Source organism: Tyto alba, unplaced genomic scaffold (genome assembly GCF_018691265.1).
Source record: "Tyto alba isolate M040663 unplaced genomic scaffold, T.alba_DEE_v4.0 Super-Scaffold_14, whole genome shotgun sequence".
Taxonomy (NCBI): Eukaryota; Metazoa; Chordata; class Aves; order Strigiformes; family Tytonidae; genus Tyto; species Tyto alba.
Window position 1 is genome coordinate 58,558,673 of NW_024881276.1, and position 18,022 is coordinate 58,576,694.

Here is an 18,022-nt window from a genome sequence, read left to right on the forward strand (position 1 = left end):
TACTGTGTCTTAGCATGCTTAGTGTCTGAAAAATAGGTTATTTTGCGTAAGGGGAGGTGGAACAGAGCTTTTATTTAGTTGAAGACAGAATCAGGATGATGTGAAGAAAGGAGCAAGAGAAACACCCTCCTGTTCACTGTGAGAGATCCCAGGGTGGGGAGAGAATGAGCAAGTGTGGATGCTCATACAGCTCCAGGGGTGACCAGGGTCTGTTTCTCAGCTGCCTGCAGGTGCTAGAGATGAGCATAGGTTGACCTGCTTTTCAGTGTCTTGGCAGTGTGTGTGTACCGTGTCCTGACCTCCACTGTTAGACCTTGGGGTTTCCCCCTCCCTTCTCCTGCTTTCTTGGCTGAAAGTACAGGAGAAATCTGCCACTGACTAAACGCTCTTCTGTGCTTGGGTTTCAGAGGCAGAATCTTGTCTGCTTCAGGGGCTAGCTTTTTCCCAGTCTCACTGGGCTGCCCTATACTAGATTTAGGTTTTGGTGATTTCACAGGATCACAGAATTGTAAAATAGCCTGAATTGGAAGGGACCCACAAGGAGCACTGAGTCCAACTCCTCAGTGCACACAGCAACCTAAAAGTTAAACCACGGGTAAGGGTGCTGTCTGAACAGGTCTCGAACAGAGATGGGCTTGGGGCCATGGCCACTTCCCTGGGGAGCTTGACCACCCTTTCAGCGTAGAACTTTTTCCTAATACCCAATCTCTGCTTCCTCTGATGCAGCTTTCAGCCATTCCCTCGTGTCCCATTGTTGGATACCAGAGAGGAGAGACCAGCACCTACTGCTGCTTCCCCTCCTAAGGAAGCTGTAGGCAGCATTGATGTCAGCCATCAGTCTCCTCTAAGCTGGACAAAACTAGTATCCTCAGAAGCCATCCCTTCTTCCACTGTCTTCGTTGCCCTCCTTTGGACACATTCTAATATTTTTTTATCCTTCTTGCCTTGTGGAGCTCAAAACTGCACACAGTACTCAAGGTAAGGCTGGACCAATTCTGAGTATAGTGGCACCATCCCTTCTTTTGTCTGGTTAGCTCTAGTGTGCCTAATGTTGGCCCTTTTGGCTGGCTGGGCACATCGTTGACCTTGCCATGCACCAGAACACCCAGATGCCTTTCTGCAGGGCTGCCCTCCACCCTCTTGTCCCCCTTGGTGCGTATGTGCAGCCAGGATTATGCCACCACAGGTGCAGAAGCTTAAATTTCATATGGTTGGTGATTGCCCAGCACACTAATGTATTAAGGTTTATCTGTAAGGCCTCTGGCCCCTCGAGGGAGTCAACAGCTCCAAATTTCGTACTGTCAACAGGCTTAGTGCACACTCAACTCCTGTATTTAGGTCATTGATAAAAGCTTTGAAGAAAACTGACCCTAAAATCAAGCCCTAGGAAACACCACTAGTGACTGGCCACCGGATAGATGTCACCCTCTTTACCACAACTCTCTGAGCCCAACCCTTTGCCAGTTGTTCACCCATTCTATTTGTGTACGTGTCTAGCTGTATGCAGGACGTTGGCTAGGGAGATACTGAGAGAGCATCAAAAGCATTGCTAAAATCCCCCCAAAACCCCCACATCTGCCCCCTTCCCTTTGTCCACTGGGCAGGTAACCTTGTCATGAAAGAGAATTAAGTCGGTAAGGCGTGACTTCCCCTTCGTGACCCCCTGCTGGCTTTGACCAATGCCTGCGTTGTTTTCCAAGTCTTTTTCAATAACTCCCAAAATAATCTCCATAATTTTGCCAGGCACCAGAGTGAAACTGATGGGCCTGTAATTACCAGGCTCGTCTTTCTCAGCCTTGAAAATTGGGACATTCACCAGCTTCCAGTCGCCTGGGACCTCTCCAGCTTCACAAGACTGTTGATAGGTTTGAGAGAGGTCTCGCAGTAGCATCAGCCAACTCTTCAGTGCCCTGGGATGAAGCCCCTTGGGCTCCATAGACCTGCGTGCGTGCAGTTGCAGCAGCAAATCCTACAGAAGTTCAAAGTCCACTGGGAGCTTAGCGTTCCCCTCCCGCTGTGGCCCTCCAACCCAGGTCTCTGGGCATCCCGGGGCCCGTCGTGGGTGTTGGACAGGGGGGAAGAAGGCATTACATGTCTCATTCATCTCCACTTGGAGCTAAGGTGACTGGCCTCCTCAAGTAACAGACCAGTGTTTTCTTTAGAATTCCTTTTGCTGTGAACACACTTTAAAAAGACTTTTTCGTTATCCGCTGCAGTACCAGCCAGCTTCAACTCCACCTGAGGTTGGGCCATACAGATTTTCTCCCTGTAGTGGTGAATGCCATGTCTGTAGACCTCCTGTGTAGCATGTCCTTCCTTCCGAAGTCCACGCACTCCTTTTCTGCCGGCGCTGCAGAAGCAGATCCCTGTTCAGCCAAGCCAGCATCTGCCTCATTTGCTTGACTTCGGATGCATTAGAATTGCCTGGTCCTGTGATCTTGAAAGATGGCCCATTAAAAGTGACCAGCATGTATGTACCCCAGTAGCCTCAAAAGCAGATTCCCAGGGGACCTTACTAACTAGTTCCTTGAGCAGCGTAAAGTCGGCTCTCCCAAAATCCAGGGTAGTAGCTCTACTGACAGTTTTACCACCGAAGACTTCAAACTCAAATATTTCGTGATCACGATGGCCAAGACTGCCACCCACAAGAGCATCTCAATTTACAAACAACTCCCAACTTAAGCTCTCCAATGACAGAGGGAGGCCTTTAGGGCCCTCTTACTCAGGTGAAGCAGAGCACGAGGTGTTGAAAGGACCGGTTATAATCTACGACTGCCCAGTTTTACAACTCACTGGAAATCAGAGCCGTAACTCATACCCACAGGTCTTGACTTTGCAACATCAAGGAAGCACTGATTTTTTTAAACCAGCTTTGAAAATGCATTCTCAACGAGCCACCCGAAAGTAAAGCTGTATGTAACAGCACCTGAGCATGAAGCTTATTTCAGTGCTGCATTTCTTGATGCGCGCTCACGAAAGGTCCCGTGCGGTCTGTGCTACTGCAGACACTGCACGTTACAGTTGCGTCAAGCTCTGGAATTTAAAATCAAAAACGGTTCTCGGAGCAACCCGTGCTTGCTCCACAAGATGTCTTTATTCTCACGCTTTGGGTAGACTTTAAGCTAACCCTTGGTCTGCCTTGCTTTAGGCTGTGGCAGCTTTTTAAGAAGGAAGTGAATTAGAGCCTGGCCCTTGATGCTGCCCAGGACTCTCAAGCAAAGGTCGCTGTTGGAGTAGGTCTTTAGCCCCGTGGCTTAGAAGGGGCTATCTGGCATCATTCAGAGGTACACAATACACCTCCCCGTATCTTCAATTCTCTGCTCGGTGTTTTTCCCCCCCTGTCCCTTTCCTGCTTTTTCCTCCAGTGGCAGCAGAGTTGCAAAGCCAGCTAGTAAATGCACGTGCCTGTTGGCTCACAGGCCAAGCGAAACTAAAGTCCAGCACCTGGAAGCAGAGTCTGCTCACAGAGTATCTTCTAGCTTGCCAACATTTCCAACCAAGTTTCCTGCCGTATCAAGTGTCAGCAGCAAGCAGGGTCCTTTCTCCCAAGGTGTGTGATCTATCCCAGGCAGCTTTCTTGGTCACGCGCCCCAGAAACAGCTGCTGAACTCGGAAAGGGTGGGATTTCTGCTGCGGCATTATTTCTGCCTTTGCTTGCTTGAGGCAGAGTTTGCAGCAAACAAGGGGCAGAACGTCCCCTAGCATGGGCAGGACAGCACGTGGCATTCATCCTTGGTTCCGTGATTTGTCCCTCACAAGCTTGCCTGTTGCCTAGACATAGGGTGAAGTTGCTTTTTCTAACAGGATGAGTTCTTTTGTCTTAGGAGTACGTTATTGCTGTCCCTGTGCCAGGCAGGATGGCCTCGGGGAATGCTAGTCTCTGTGGCAGCATGGCTGACATCGCTACAGCGCCCATAAATCTTGTCCGCTCTCCAACCTTGCCTTAGCTCTGCTCATGCATTTGCCACCGGATCAAAGCAGGGAGCTTAGCTGAAGTTGCCTAAATCATCTTGCCCATCGTCCTGGCACTAGATGTGGCTCAGACCGAACAAAATGTCCTGTCTCACATTTCTAGGCATGCTTGGTCTGGATCCTCGGTCACTTTGTGACCTAGTTCAGGCTTTCTCCTAAGTGAGACTGGGCTCTTCCTGCCATCAGCTCTAACCAGGTCCTAATCCAGGACACCAGAGCTATCTTTTTCTTTGAGTAGCAAATGCCCACAGCCTAAGCAGTACCTGTCCTCATTAATTAAGGATTCCCCAACACCTTCTCTGCAATCTTAAGCCGGCTGCCGCAGGAAGGTTCAGGTCTGCCATCTTTAGCTGTGGCTTTAGCCAAACTCTCTCGGCATTCTCCCAAATGGTCTCTGCGTACAGTTCACAGGCTGGGAGCTAGTTTTAATTGGCAAGACTTTAAAAAAAAAAAAAAAACCAAAAAAACAAAAAACCCACACGCTGAGTCCCATTCTAACACCACTAAGGACGGGCTCCAGTGCTAAGGAACGCTCTGCAGCATTCCCAGGATGATACAGTGGTGGGAAGGGACTTCTGGAGGTCTTCAATCCAGGCTGTTGCTGTAAGTGGCACTGTTACAAGCACTAAGTCAGATCGGCTGCGGCTTTGTCCATTCAGGTACTGAAAAACCTGCGAGGATAGAACTCCCCCTCTGAGCATCTGTTTGAACCCTGTCCGATAAACCCGATCTTAGTGTTCAACCTGAATCTCTCAAGCTTCAGTTTGGGACCGTTGTCTCTGATTTTATTATCTGCCACTACCATCATCTTCTTACCACCCCTCTGTGGAACTGTAGATGATAGTAGTTACCAGAATTATTCATCACCAGTATAAATAACTACCAGTCACCAGTAGTTATCAGAAGTTATTCATTACCAGAATAAATAATCCAGCTCCCTTAGCCCCTGACCGACTAGTAAATGTGAAGCTACAATGTGGCCACGCTCTGGTCTACCTTCGCCACAAAGATGAAGTTTAATTTCTACCAAGTGATGCCTACATCAGAGCAGTCAGGCACTACACTCTTTGCTGAAGGCAGCCCTTAGGATTCGCCCTCCAGCTCAGGTTGGATACTACCAAAGACAGATGAGAGGTGACAAAATGACTAATGCTGTGGGGGCCTGAGGGTGACTCTTCCAAATACCAAAATTTAAGTGCAAATGCCTGCATCTGAGTTTGTCACAGCTAGCTGTTTGTGCCCAAACTTACCTGACAGCTACCAACACTCAAGCCTCACAGCAAGGAGCCACTCTAATTGGTCACAGCTTCTGTTCAGGAGTCTGAGGACTGCAGGCAGTGATGAAAATTAAGCTAGAGCCATTCTTGTAAGTCTTTGCAGGGCTGCAAGTGAAGCCAGAAGTACAGCTATACTCAAAGAGAAATTATAGAAAAAAAAAATGTTTGGGACTCAGCATTCAAACAAATACAAGTTTATTTACAAACAGAGGAGAAAACGTGGCCATCTCATCAAATTCTGGTATATTTACAGCATTTAACCGAAGGATCAAATAGACAACGGATCATAGAGCAGAGGGTTAGTATTAAGGAAAGATGAAATTTCCTGTTGAATTGCAGAGTAGCTGAGATGAAACAGGCTGAAACCTCCATACTTTAAAAGCTGAGGCTTCGGGGAACACTACCAGGCTAAACTCTACCTCACAGCAGTGGGCAGAGCTGCAGCTCCTGTAAAGAGCTTCCTTCGCTTTTCCTCGGGAAAAAAGACTCTCAAGCTGACCCAGCAGCGGTGAGTTTGGGCCCCAGTGCTTAAAGAGGAAGGGAAGGAAGGGGAGTGATTTTTTTCCTGTTAATGAATGATGAAGGGGCAGCAGGAGCCTTCACTGACCTGCACAGGCAAGGGACAATGAAGTCGGTCAGCTGAGCTGGAAAGGAGTCGGGTTCAGGACATTGAAAGGTGGTGCTGAAGAAAAGGGGAAGGTTTTGTTCCAGTCCAAGAATGAGGAATGCAATACAGGCAGCCTGGACGTGAGCTCCACTCCCGCACCCCAGATTCAAAACCTCCACAGAGCTACCTGCAACGTATGCTTATTTTTTCTTTAGTGAGCCTTTCAGTTTCTTCTCTGAGGAGCGCTGTTTCCGCACCTTCTCATCCTTTTTCCCCAGGTTCTCATAAACCATTGACTCCTCTTTCTGCCTGTAAGACCAGGAAAAAACAAGGGAAAAAAATGAGCAAGAGAAAAAAAGCCAGCCAGGCCAGCAGGGAGACTATTGGCAGAGGCAGGCACAGCTGGGCCTCTGGTTTAGGTGAGCTCTTCTTACTTGGAGGATTTTCGCGAAGCCTTGGTGTGCACATTCCTCACTGCAGGGGGGTAGGCAATGTTCCCATACTCAGACTCATTCGGTTTGCCTTTCTGAGACTACAGGAGAGAATAAAACAAGCTGAGGAGAGTGTGGTCTGAGAGAAGCATGTGAGGCCTCATGGAAGAGTTCTGGCCGTTTAACCAGGCTTCATGCTAGGATCTCAGTGGAGGTCGGTGCACTGCTGAAGTCCTCAGGCTCAGTGCACTCTGCCTGCTGCTGTGGCAGAGGTAAGCAGCAAAGATGCAAATGCATCCTTGTATGGGGATGAACAGTGGGACAACAAATTTCTGGAGGCACTGGAATGCCCGAGAGTGCTACGTGTCAGTTAAGGAATATTAAACAGATAGCAGCAGCTACTGGATGCTGCCAGAGGCTACAAGGAGGGATAAAAGATACCACTTATCAGCTAGTAGGGGAGAATTCTGCAGCTGTAGAACCGGGCTGGGAAAAACTGGACAGGAAAGGGCCAAGTCTTTGACTGTCCTAGATTCAGCTTGTAACAAAACAGTGAAGATAACTTGAAGATCACTTGTTGAAAATGTTATATAGAACATGGTTGATATAACCACATCGAAACGTGCTGCTGTTCAGCAGTTCAGAAGAGGCTGGTACTTAAACTGCTAATGCGGTCCCTTGAATTTTAGAGAGGAACAGGGACTCAAATCTTGGTGCACCATCACAGTCTACGCAGGTCCCAGGGCTAGCTTAAAGCTTATGAAACAGAGCACTTGGTCTCAGAGCCAGCACCGTGCCGGGCCTAGACTCACGGGACAGAAAAGTAGAATCCCTTTTCTCACCTGGATAACTTCCAGCTTTTTCTTGGTCGTCTCTATGAACTGGCAGATGGCCATGTAGATGAACTTGTACTGGGCTTCTGTCTGCACCATCCCTGAGCGTTGGGCCCTCACCATCTGGATGGTCTTCTGGATGTCAATGTCACAGTCCAGCCCTAGCAAGGGGAACCAGAAGAGCTTATGGACACATTCACTGCCACCCTCCTAGTTCTCCAACAAAAGCAGTCACAGTGGGAGCCAGTCAAGAAGTTTCCACCTCCCTCCGTACTCTTTACTTCTGTATGGACCTCCTGTCCCTCCTTCCCGCTCAGCATCTTTCAAGTCTGGCCCTGAGGGAAGAGCCCAAGCTCAGGGAAGGTTGAAGCCACAGTGAGTGGATATGGTGCAGAGATCCAGCAGCTGCCACACAGCAAGGGCAGCACAACCTTCAGGGCTGTGGCAGGATCTCTCGCACTGATACCTAAGAATTCTCATCCATCTGCACTTGGACTTAAGGGCACAGCCCTACTGGGTAGGCCAGTTCGCTTCAAGATACTTTGGGGTCCTCTTACCCTTGGTGGAGATTGTTTCCACTATCATATCAATGACGATGATAGTCCCAGTGCGGCCAATCCCAGCACTGCAAGGAGAGGACAAGCAGAGGTCAGAGCAAAACAGCTCCTGAAACAAAATGCAGCTGCTTCTGGGCAAGGATGTGGCACTTGCAGCAGCTGTTCAGCAATGCCACAAAAGATTAATGGATTCAACAGGAAAAGAGTTTGATTTGGGGGCATCAAAGAGGAAAAAGCAATTATTGGGGCTGGCATATCCTTCACTTGCAAGTCCTGGGAAACAGCTGGTGCAGCAGGACAGACTTTCTATACCTCACCCTAGATAAGGGATGGAGAATGCTTCAAACCACAGCCCCTGTACCAACCTGCAATGCACCAGAACAGGCCCTGCATCTGGGATGCTCTCTTGCTTCTGGTTTATTTGGTCAAGGAAGCTGAGAACTCCTCCTGGCTCGCTGGGTACACCATGGTCAGGCCAGCTCAGGTATTGGTAGTGCCAGATCTCACGCACAGCCTTACCCTGGCAATAACAAAACACCCCACTAGTAAAAGGGCAACAGAGTCCTATCCCTGGCCTCTGTCCCAGGGAGAGACGGGCCTGAAGGCAGAGGGAATCTTTGTCTCCTGCACACTTCTTGGTGATTCCACCAGTGTGATTCCAGACCAGACCGGGTGGGAAGAGCAAACCCAAGAACGATGCAACAGCAGCATCACCACCAGTTGGGCTCAGTGACAGCCCTTGACCAGACACACTCACGTTATTCATCGGAGACACGCAGAGGTGCCGGAGTTTGTACTCCAGTGCATCGTGCTCCCCAGCGTTCTCCACAAGGTAGGGACCGTATTCCTTCATGCTGCCCACCTCCGGCCAGTAAGGCACACATTTGTTCTGTGTGGGCAGAGAGGGCAGGGTGAGGATGGGCAGAAGTCAGGAGAGAAAGAAAAAGCAGAGTGGTGGTGGAAGGGGAAAAGAGGGCAGCTCTGAGACACCTACAAAATGCTACTTACCCGCCCTTTTTCTACCTCCCGTGTAGTCATCACAATGATGCGTGTGTTCTCCTGCCACACCATCTGCCAGAAGTCATTGACTGTGGCATCCAGGCAACCCTGGCTAGCAATGTAGGTCTTGGTGCGCTCATCTGGGCTGATCAGGTTGTTCTGAGTATGGACAGGGAAAGATCAGGGGACTGCAGGAGCAGGCAGGCCTTCCCCCCCGTTTTGGGCATACAGCCATCTTTCAAGAGTCTCACCTTGACATAGTTGGCATTGATATAGTCAGATCCAGGTATATTTGGGTCCCTTCCTTGGAGGATAACTCTGGAGTGATCAACTGGGGATGAAGTGAAAGAATAAACAGAGCAATGAGATACTTTGTGCCCAGCCACATGAAGCTCCTTCGCTGCCCCGTGCCAACTCATTCATGCCACCCAGCTACCCACCTCTCCTTTGGTGTCACACCAATTGCACCCCATCCTCCCATCTTTCTACCCCTATGATGGACCACCAGAAGTTAATGAGTCTGGTGCAACCCTCTCTCCTTCCTTCAGGTACACGAAAAGACCGTGACCTCTCTCAACATCTCTTAAATCCTCAATGCTGCACATCTTGTAACCTGCTCTTGAGGATAGAGCAAGCTGAGGCAGGGCCAGGGATGACTCAGACAGCTCTTCATTGCCTGCCTGTGTCTGTTTGTTTTGCTGGGTTTGCTTTTTTTTTTTTTTTTTTCCCTCCTTTTTTTTTTTTTCTCCTTTTTTTTTTTTTTTTTTTTATAGTGGAGAAGCAAGACTCACAGGGCAAGATGTTCTTGTATCGGTTCTTGCTCTTGTTTTCGGGTCTCTGACCCTCCTGACGGTCAAACAGCTGCTTGGCTTCTTGCTTTTGCAGACTCTGAGAGCAGAAGAAAGACTAGTCATGGCAAGGTCACAATGTATGACAGGGGAGGTAGGCACTCAGAGGAACGGTGGTGGCTCTGGGGACACATGGGCATGCTTGTGGGGGAGCAGAGAAGTGAAAAGTAAGCCTAGACTTGAAAAGTCCAAGGTTCATGCCCTTACTGTCCTGGTGACTCATTCTCACAACCATGAAAAAGCACATTTCTACCTCACTGGGTTCACTTAAAGATGACACTCGCTCCCCAGAGTAACAGGTTCCAGTCAGAGACTTCTTTCAGAGATAAACTGACAAAAATGTACAAGACACCTGAGAAGTCCAGGAAGAAATCAAGGTTGGAGAATGAGTTTGTGCACAGGGACTAACCCCAAAAGCCAGAATAATGTTCCCCAGCAGTTTCTTACATCAAATTCCTCCCAGAATCCAGCCTTGGATGTCTCCTCAGATAGACTCTTCTTGTTCAGTTCCTGCACTCTATTCTCAATGTCAGCAGCGTTCACCCTTGTAGCGTAATAGGGCTGGGGATAGGAAAAACACAGCAGGTTGGCATGAGAGACACGTGCTGCTGGAGAGCAAAGTCGCCTCTGTGTGCTCTGGAGAAGAGGAGGAGAGGGACACGAAGCAGAAACAAACGGCAAGTGGGTCCCGCTCCAAAGGATCCCTAAGAAACAGAGAAATGGGGTATACCTGCTTCAGGTACACAAAGGAACCAGACACCTCCTCAATTCCAGTCTTCTTGAAGTGCTCCACCAGGTCTGCCAAGCTGTCAAACATTTCGGCACCTCCAACTGTGTAGCGTCCATTCTAAATGGAAGAAGAACGTGTAAAGTCCCCCTCACAACAGTCCTACAGGCAAAGCTGATAACGCTTAGGGAAGAGGTAATGCTGGGGTGCACAGCCACAGGCACCACCCTGTGCCATCTAGAAAAGCACTTCCCCTGGCAGGGAGGTCAAATGGTAGTTTTCTCTGAGAACACTAAGTTCATAGCATGGTGGGCTGACTCCTGGTCTCAGTGGACCGAAGCCCACAGAAGGCATTTTGCCCACAGCTCTCATTTAAGGTCAGCTGCTTTCTGTCCTTGAAATTTCCCCTCTGCTTTCTGTATCACCCCACATGAAAGAAACAGAACTTGTCACAGCCAGGTTGTTAACATCCTTCAGACTAAGGGTGGAGGCCGAGCAGATGCCCCTCCTCCTCCAAGACCTTTCAACTCTTTCGATGAGCTCATAATTAGATTGTGAATCCTCCTCTCTTTCACCACAAGCTCCCTGTACTGGAGTTCTCAATCACACTGAGCCCTGCTGCCTTCCATGCCTGAACACCAAGCACTGCCCAGGGTCACCCAGGCTGGGGAGGGGACGTAAAGAACCTGCAAGGTGACAGCACTTTGATGCCAATTCAGAAACACTGCTGGTGGTAATCGAGCTGACAGGGCCCGTGCTGTTGAGGACAGGATCAGCAGAGATTGTCAAAGATCTCTTCCACTCCCTTTCCTTTTGCTCTCCGAACTGCTCACCTCACACATGATCTTGATGTGTGTGACTTTGAGCCGGGCTCCAGTGGCACTTGTTGCCCCAGCTGGTGGAGCATCGGACCCAGGTTTGAGCTGATCGGTGAGGACGGACAAGACAAAATCCCCAGGTTTGCTGAGGCTCTCCCGCACCAAGAAGGTCCAAGGGGTAGCTTTGGCCTGGAGAAGCGACTCAGCTGCAGAGCCAGACAGATGCCCATGGTACCACCTAGGACAAAATAAGAGAGGGTCACAAGAGAGGTGGAGATGCAGGTAAGCGCATGCACTTGAGCTGATGAGTGAAGGACGGCAAGGCTGGGGAAGGGTGAGGGATGAAGAAAGGAAGGGGAAGACAGAGAGGAAGGAAAGAGAGAGGGGAGGGAGATCAAGGGAGGAGCAGGACCTTGGGAAAAGCAGATGAGACAGAAAGAAGTAGAGAGCTGGCAAGAAAAGGAAAGGGCAAGGGATGCATTGGAGGTAGAAGGGACCCAGAGAGCAGAATACTGGTACCGGAGGACTCAGTGGGAAAGCACCAAGTGTGATCCACTTGTGTGATGCACACAAGTACAGTTAAGCAATGCTTGCTCGCTTGAAGACCAGTTGGGGGAGGGTGGTCTGTGGGTTTCAGCACCTCCCAGCGTTATTGGGCTTCTAGCCTTACTGCTGCAAGGTGCTTTGGAAACTCAAACGCTTGGGAAACAAAAATAAACCCCGCAGTGAGTCAGAAACTCTCCCATCAGGTGTAGCAGCAGCCGGATGGCTGTGCTGAGATCTGATCCATTAAAGAACCATCCCAAGCAATCCCTCTTTCTGAAACTCAAGTCACCTCTTCAATCAGAGGATAATTCCCATTCTCTGGGCACATCACACCGCAGCAATCAGCCTGGCCCTGGGAGTGAACACCAGGAGACACCTGGAGCCCACGTTCTGCTCCTCGTACTTCTCACTGTTGCTGATCCGTGTGCATGTGCCCGTCCTCAGTGCAAACACCCAGTCAGCAGCTCTTCTCTACTCTCAGCACAAGGGGGAGGAGCATCCCCGTTTGATCGAGGTGCTCTCTGCCTTGCTGTAGGAATGGACCCAGGACACAGAGGAACACAAGCCTGGTGCAAATGGCACGGCTGCTGCCAGGGCCCTTCCCACCTACAAAGGTCTGGTGGGATCTCGCTACACTGTGCGGTGTGGGTGCAAGTGATGGTCACCAGAAGCAGGCTGGGAGATGGGACAACCCTGGCCTCCCCTCCTCCTGCGGGGCTCTTGGGCCTGCAGAAACTCCAGACGCGGCCGAGGTTGTCTCTGTGCAGATCCTCCAGTTCCTCCTGCCTGTCCCAAGCTCCGCAGTCTCTTTGGACCACACCAGAAGACACTGCTGAGCTGCCAAGTAGAGATGCAGAAGGAGACGTTCACTGCAGCCCTGTCCTGCTTCCACACTTGGAAGCTGGAGCTAGGGATCCAAATTCTAAAAAGTTGAGAGCTGTGAGGCGCTCTAGGCACTGGGAAATCCTCCGAATCATCCCCCTCCTCTCGGTACCCATTTTCTAGTGAACCCATCTCCGCCCACAGGCCACCACAGCCGTGATGCTCCTGTCCCGGCCCCTTCTCTCCTTCCCAGCTCAGTGCCAGGGATGGGATTTGGCCCCTTCTCCTCCAGCAGGGATGGGCCTGGGTCAAACAGGCCCCTCTGGAGCTGGGACGTCCCCATCTCCAGCTGGGGCTGCGTGCTGGGCTCTGCGTTCAGGGGCCTTTGCAGCATGGCTCCTGTGCCAGCCAAAGGCCGTGGTCACTGCAGCTCTGTCCTGCTTTTTGCCTCAGCAGCTGGACCCGCAAGCCGTTCTGGCCATCTCCCACGGTGAACAGTATTTCAAAAGCGGGTAGCTGTTGCATCAGACTTGATTTGCAACGCCCCTCCCTGCTCCCACTTGTTGTGGGTACTGCAACAAGCACCAGCCACGCTCCGTGTATCGCTGCGCGCACCGCCATCGAGGCCAGGCTATTGCTCAGGAGAGGAGCCAGTGCTGTTAGAGCTGTGGGAACGGGTTTGCTGCCCACAGAGCGGCTAGCAGTGGGGGCCTGGGGTGGTAGTGGTGTCTGTGCTGAACGTCACGGTGTTAGGGCTATCCGTTCCCAAGAATTAAAACGGAGTTCAGGAGGCCATGCTCCAGTCACAGAAGCAACCGGGGTATCCGTTCACCCTCCCATCTGGCCAACACATTCCTCTACACAACATCTAGGAATCATTCTGACAGCAAGATGCATGCGGACAGTTACTGTTTCTTGACAAGTAGCTTCTGCTGACCACCACACACACTGCAAGAAGTAGCCGGTGATTTCTGAACCTCCTTCCAAAGAAGCCATCAGCAGCCACGTGCCAGTGCTCAGATGAACAGGCTGACCCTGTCCTGTTCATCAAACAGGCCACCAGGCCTCCCCTCCACTGGTAGGAAGGGGTTAATGGGTCCCCTTTTCCCCCTCCCTTCCCCCAGTAGCACCCAGCTCTTCAAAGCCACGTGATGGAAAATCACTTGGGGAGAGAGTGAGAGGAGCTTTCGTAAGAGCCTGGTGGCGGGGGGAGAAGTTTCCAACCGCAGGGAGGGAGGGAGGAAACTGCAAGGCCACAACCCAACGGCCTTGAGTGGAGAGGACAGCCAGCAGCCAGACCTCTGAGTAAGCAGGGGTGTACCCAGGTGCTTCACCCCAGGGCATCTTTGCTCCCTGTTTCCAGGCGCACAGGGAAGGACCTGTCCACCCCAGATCACAGCACGACTGCTCCCCAAGCTGCATCAAAGAGCCTGAAAGCACAATGCAAGTTGGGCAAAACCACCTGATTTGATTTAGGAACTTGGTGTCAGAGACATATGCAAAGCGGTGACAGGAAGGAAACTAAGCAGGCCAGGAATAGCAGGGGAACATGGTCCTGCTCTGTTACGTGAGTCACCCAGGTTTGGAATAACCAAGGAGGTTTGGGGCAAGACTGAGGGGCTTCCACATAACATGTCCCCCTACAGACCGCTGCAGACCCATAGCTAATGCCACAACCTTTGGTTTTAGGAACAGTATATAAATAGCGAAGCCCACAGGAAACCAGAAGTATAAATAGAACCCTATTAGGTCTGCTGTGATGGGTCAAGGTACATCCAAGCTCTTCCTGGGGATGCTGCCCCCATGGAAGCATAGGAGGCTACGGGAGGCAGGAGACACTTTTTGGAGGGTTTGCCCTGGGGATGTGGGCAGGGCAGAAAGAAGGGAAACACAGAGGAGGTTTCATCACAGACAGAGAAGCTGCTTTGTTTTCCCCATACCTCTCCGTAGTGGGGTCGGAACAGTTGAGCGGGTATCGCAAGTCGATGATGGTTCCATCCTTGTCCTGCAGCGAGCCCTGTTGCTGTGTGTAGTACTCCACCAGTTCTGACAAGGTGGCAAACTTCTCCCCTCCGTACAGGTCGTAGAAATCTCCGGTATTCTGGATGCGGATGTGTGTTACCTGATCACCAACCCTGTGGGATGATGCACAGAGCAGTCCAGTGAGGCAACTGGAAACGAGGCAGAAAATGTCTTGCATTACCTCCTGCCATGGAACCAGAGCAAACCATTCCAGTGAAGGGAGATGACTGGAAAGGGAAGCTCCTGTGGCAACCTGAGGGAAGCTCTAGGAGATGCTGGGAAGCTCAAGTCCTTTGACAGCTTGGAAAGACAAAGGAATAAGGACAGGATGAAAAAGATGCCACAGGACACGTGAGGATCTAAGCATTCTGTGTACGTAACCCTGGAAAGGCAGAAGCTGGAGTCCGAGTTACTTACCGGACTGAAAGAGAAAAATCCCCCTGATTCTTCCGACTGGGTCTGGCCAGAAAGCTCCCATGGACACCTCGTCCCTTCAGTAAGGCTTCAGCTTCCAGCCCACTCAGGTCACGGTGAAACCACCTAGCAGAGAAGATAAAAACAGACCAAGTGAATACAAAAGACCGGGCACTATTGTGGAGACTCGTAGTGAAGTATGGTCCCCAGTCCCAGAGATACCCGTACAGGTGACAGCCAGCAGCAGCATCCCTTCCTACCTGATACCTCCCCCCAGCCTATGAAAGGGTTCCACTAAAATACAGCTTCCAGGGTGATCCCCGCCTCTGATCTGTCCTACTTTTCCGATCCCCTTCCTTTACGCTTCTCAAGCCCCTCTTACCTCACCATCGTGGAGGACGAAAGAAGAGGGGGCCAAGCAGCTCCCACCAAAGCAACTCAGAAAACACAGACGAAAAAATCAGTTTGCACTGTCAAGAAAAGGGAAGTCGGAGGTCTGTGCTGGAGCACCCAATGCCAAGCCGTTTCTGCGCCTCTTGGGAGCTGGCCATGTAGCTCCCCCGAAATCTACCGCCAGTCCATTGAGACCCTCTCCATCCACCCGTTTCTGGATATGTGCCTTGATCTTTGGCCCTCGGCGCAGTGCACTTGGGCACAGGCAGGTGCAAGCCCGTGCGCAGCTGGGCACGCGCGGCTCCGGGAACAGGAAGCGCTCTGAGCCATCAGCTCCCCAGCCCCAAGCTGCTTTGCACACACTTCTGCTTCTCTTTTTGTGTCCTTCCTCCCCACCCCCCCTTTTTATCCTCGGGTCCCTGACTTTTTCACGCCAGGGTCGCCTCTACGAGCGCATCTTGGGTCCCAGCCACGCTCACAACCATCAGTTCTGTATGTCCTCTGTTCCCCTTCTTCCCCAAAAGGCCAGTGAGAGACACGAGTGCTCCCCAACCCCCAAACCCTTGCCCCGGGGGGGTCACCCACACACCTGCAAAGCTGAAGCAGGCAGCACATGCTAGCATACAGTGAGCAATGAAGCACCCTACTACAGGTTATGACTGACCAGCCGCACAGCTTGGCTCTGCTGGGCTGCCCTCAACTACCCAGCTAAAACCTCCGTGCTCCAGCTCACTGATGAACCCTCCTGCACAGGTAAATGTCCCTCGCGCTCCGAACAGGCACAAGGGAAATCTGTGCAAGCCCAGAGCTGCAGCCTCTGAGGTCCGGGCTACCACTCCAAGCGTAGCCCCTGCCTTCCCGAAAACAGCCTGCTGGGGGTACGTGGCTGCCAGGGGAGCGGTAGCTGGAAAGGGGTGGGGTGGGAGGTGGTGGTGAAGCTACCCAGGAAAGTAGGCAGAGGGCAGGACAAGCAGCTGCTACCCACAGCAGGCCCACGCAGCACCCAGAGAGCTTAACCTAGCACCTTTAAGATCACAGTACAGCATACGGAGGCCAAAGCTGTCAAGCTGGACAGCCAGATACAAAGAAGGAAAACTAACCATTTCCAATTACAGCCCACGGCTTCCCTCTTCCGCAGCACTGGTTTCAAGATCTGCAGGTCTCCTAAAAAAATGGGAGCTGGGCAGTGGCCAAAGAGGGCAATCCAGCTGGCAAAAGGAGCCTGACTTTTCCCTAGGGCCATCTCAGCTACCCTGTGTGGGTGGTGCGGGCAGCAGGAACAGCAAGAGACTGTCTCATTTCAAGTAGCAGCAGCTGCAGATTTCCCTGTGCACCACCAGACTGGGAAATCCTGAAAAAAAAAAAGCAAACCTGAATAGGCTACTAGCAACGACCAAGACAAAAATCTCGTGGCCAAGACAGAAACTAACGACAAAGGGAAGTACAGGAGAGAAGAGCGGGAAGCTAAACTTCATTGCTAGAAAGGCAACCCAGGCACCTACATCAGCTTCCTTTGCAATGCTTCTAGTTTCACACACATTATGAGCTGGGATGTGGTGAGCTGCAGGCATCCAGCTGTACTGACTTAAAACTGGTATTAAAAAAATGAGACTTTAAAGTCACAGAGACCCGTGGCTCAAGGGAACAAACTTCTACGCAAAGTTGTAGAAGTTGTACCTAAAAGACTGCACCTAAATCAGAGCCAGTCTAGCACTGGCACAGGAAAGAAATATTGTGTAGTGGTAGGATAGAAATGACAGAACTTCTGGGCAGAAGTTCCAAAAGATAATTCCTGATATCAAAAGAATATTAGATTATGTAGGGTCAGTAGGAAGCCACAGCAGACAAAAAAAAAAAAAAACCAACCAAACCAACAAACAAAAAACAACCCAGCCATCCCTTACAGCTTAAGAACTGCCTGAAGAAGTCTATCTGAGGAAAATAACATTAGTGGGACACGGGGGAACAGGGAAAGAACAAGGTAGGAAAGAGCCCATATCAGAATAGAAAGGGCAAGGGTGAGTTAGCACTAAACCCATGTAAACCAGTATCCTCCAGTACAACAAGCCACGGGGTGCAGCGTAACCCACGTGTCAGTATTTACGTGGATACAAATCCCAAATCACATAATTTGCAGGATGAATTTATCTTTCTGATTGCTTTCAGCTCGGGAAAGGACTGGATGCACACAGCTGCCTCTGTGTCTTTGATCTGGACCATCTAATTCAAAACTCCCAGGGAGGAGCTCCTGCTGGTAAGGGAGGGAAACACCGCAGCAGAGAAGCAATTGGTTGGTATCTTTGAGGTTGCTCCCCCAAATGGCTGCAGCATGGATAAGCGGACTGTAACTGAACCACTAAAATACTTTCTTAATATAATTAACAGGTCAAGCAAAGAGACGACTCCTGTGCTGCTGTTTGGCTTTCAGTACGACCCAGGTGGTAGAGCCTCATCTTGTAAATCCTTTGTGGAGCCAAGCTGCAGATAGCACAGGAACAAATTTAGAGGGGAAGATAAATGAAATAGCCAATTAAGACAACTGCATCTGGACTGCTGTAAAAAAAAAGACACTGAGAAACTGGACAGAATCCAGCCTAAGGCCACTCAGGCAGCGAAGCTGGGTTTGTTCAGCTTGGAGAAAAGATGCTTAAGGGGGCATTTAACAGCTATCTGAGACTACCTAAAAGGGGCTGGGAGTTTTAGATACGGTAAGCCAGATTTTTTCTTTGTGGGACACAGCAAAAGAAGAAGCAACA

At 50.7% G+C, this 18,022-nt stretch overlaps 1 protein-coding gene across 2 annotated transcripts; it reads right to left on the bottom strand.

Annotated features, from left to right (window-relative positions):
* Window positions 1-5,427: 5,427 nt before the first annotated feature.
* PTPN6 (protein tyrosine phosphatase non-receptor type 6) lies at window positions 5,428-17,312 on the bottom strand. Of its 2 annotated transcripts, none has more exons than XM_032995671.2 (15): window positions 16,367-17,312; window positions 14,877-14,999; window positions 14,378-14,608; window positions 11,085-11,307; window positions 10,255-10,371; window positions 9,972-10,085; window positions 9,468-9,564; window positions 8,928-9,007; window positions 8,686-8,835; window positions 8,435-8,566; window positions 8,043-8,197; window positions 7,678-7,745; window positions 7,130-7,281; window positions 6,291-6,388; window positions 5,428-6,165 (listed from the first exon to the last, which is right to left on the bottom strand). In XM_032995671.2, the coding sequence occupies exons 1-15, from the start codon at window positions 16,507-16,509 to the stop codon at window positions 6,057-6,059; spliced, it is 1,992 nt and encodes a 663-aa protein (XP_032851562.2). In that variant the 5' UTR covers window positions 16,510-17,312; the 3' UTR covers window positions 5,428-6,056. The 2 variants fall into 2 exon arrangements, with proteins under 2 accessions (XP_032851562.2, XP_032851563.2); XM_032995672.2 differs by having other exon boundaries at window positions 14,378-14,572; window positions 16,367-17,308.
* Window positions 17,313-18,022: the final 710 nt, after the last annotated feature.

Coding starts and splice junctions, on each gene's coding strand:
- PTPN6 (XM_032995671.2), bottom strand. CDS start 16,509: ATGGCCCTAGGGAAAAGTCAGGCTCCTTTTGCCAGCTGGATTGCCCTC. Junction 10,372..11,084: donor ACATCAAGATCATGTGTGAG/GTGAGCAGTTCG, acceptor TCTTCCATTTAG/AATGGACGCTACACAGTTGG. Junction 9,565..9,971: donor GATTCTGGGAGGAATTTGAT/GTAAGAAACTGC, acceptor TTCTGCTCTCAG/AGTCTGCAAAAGCAAGAAGC.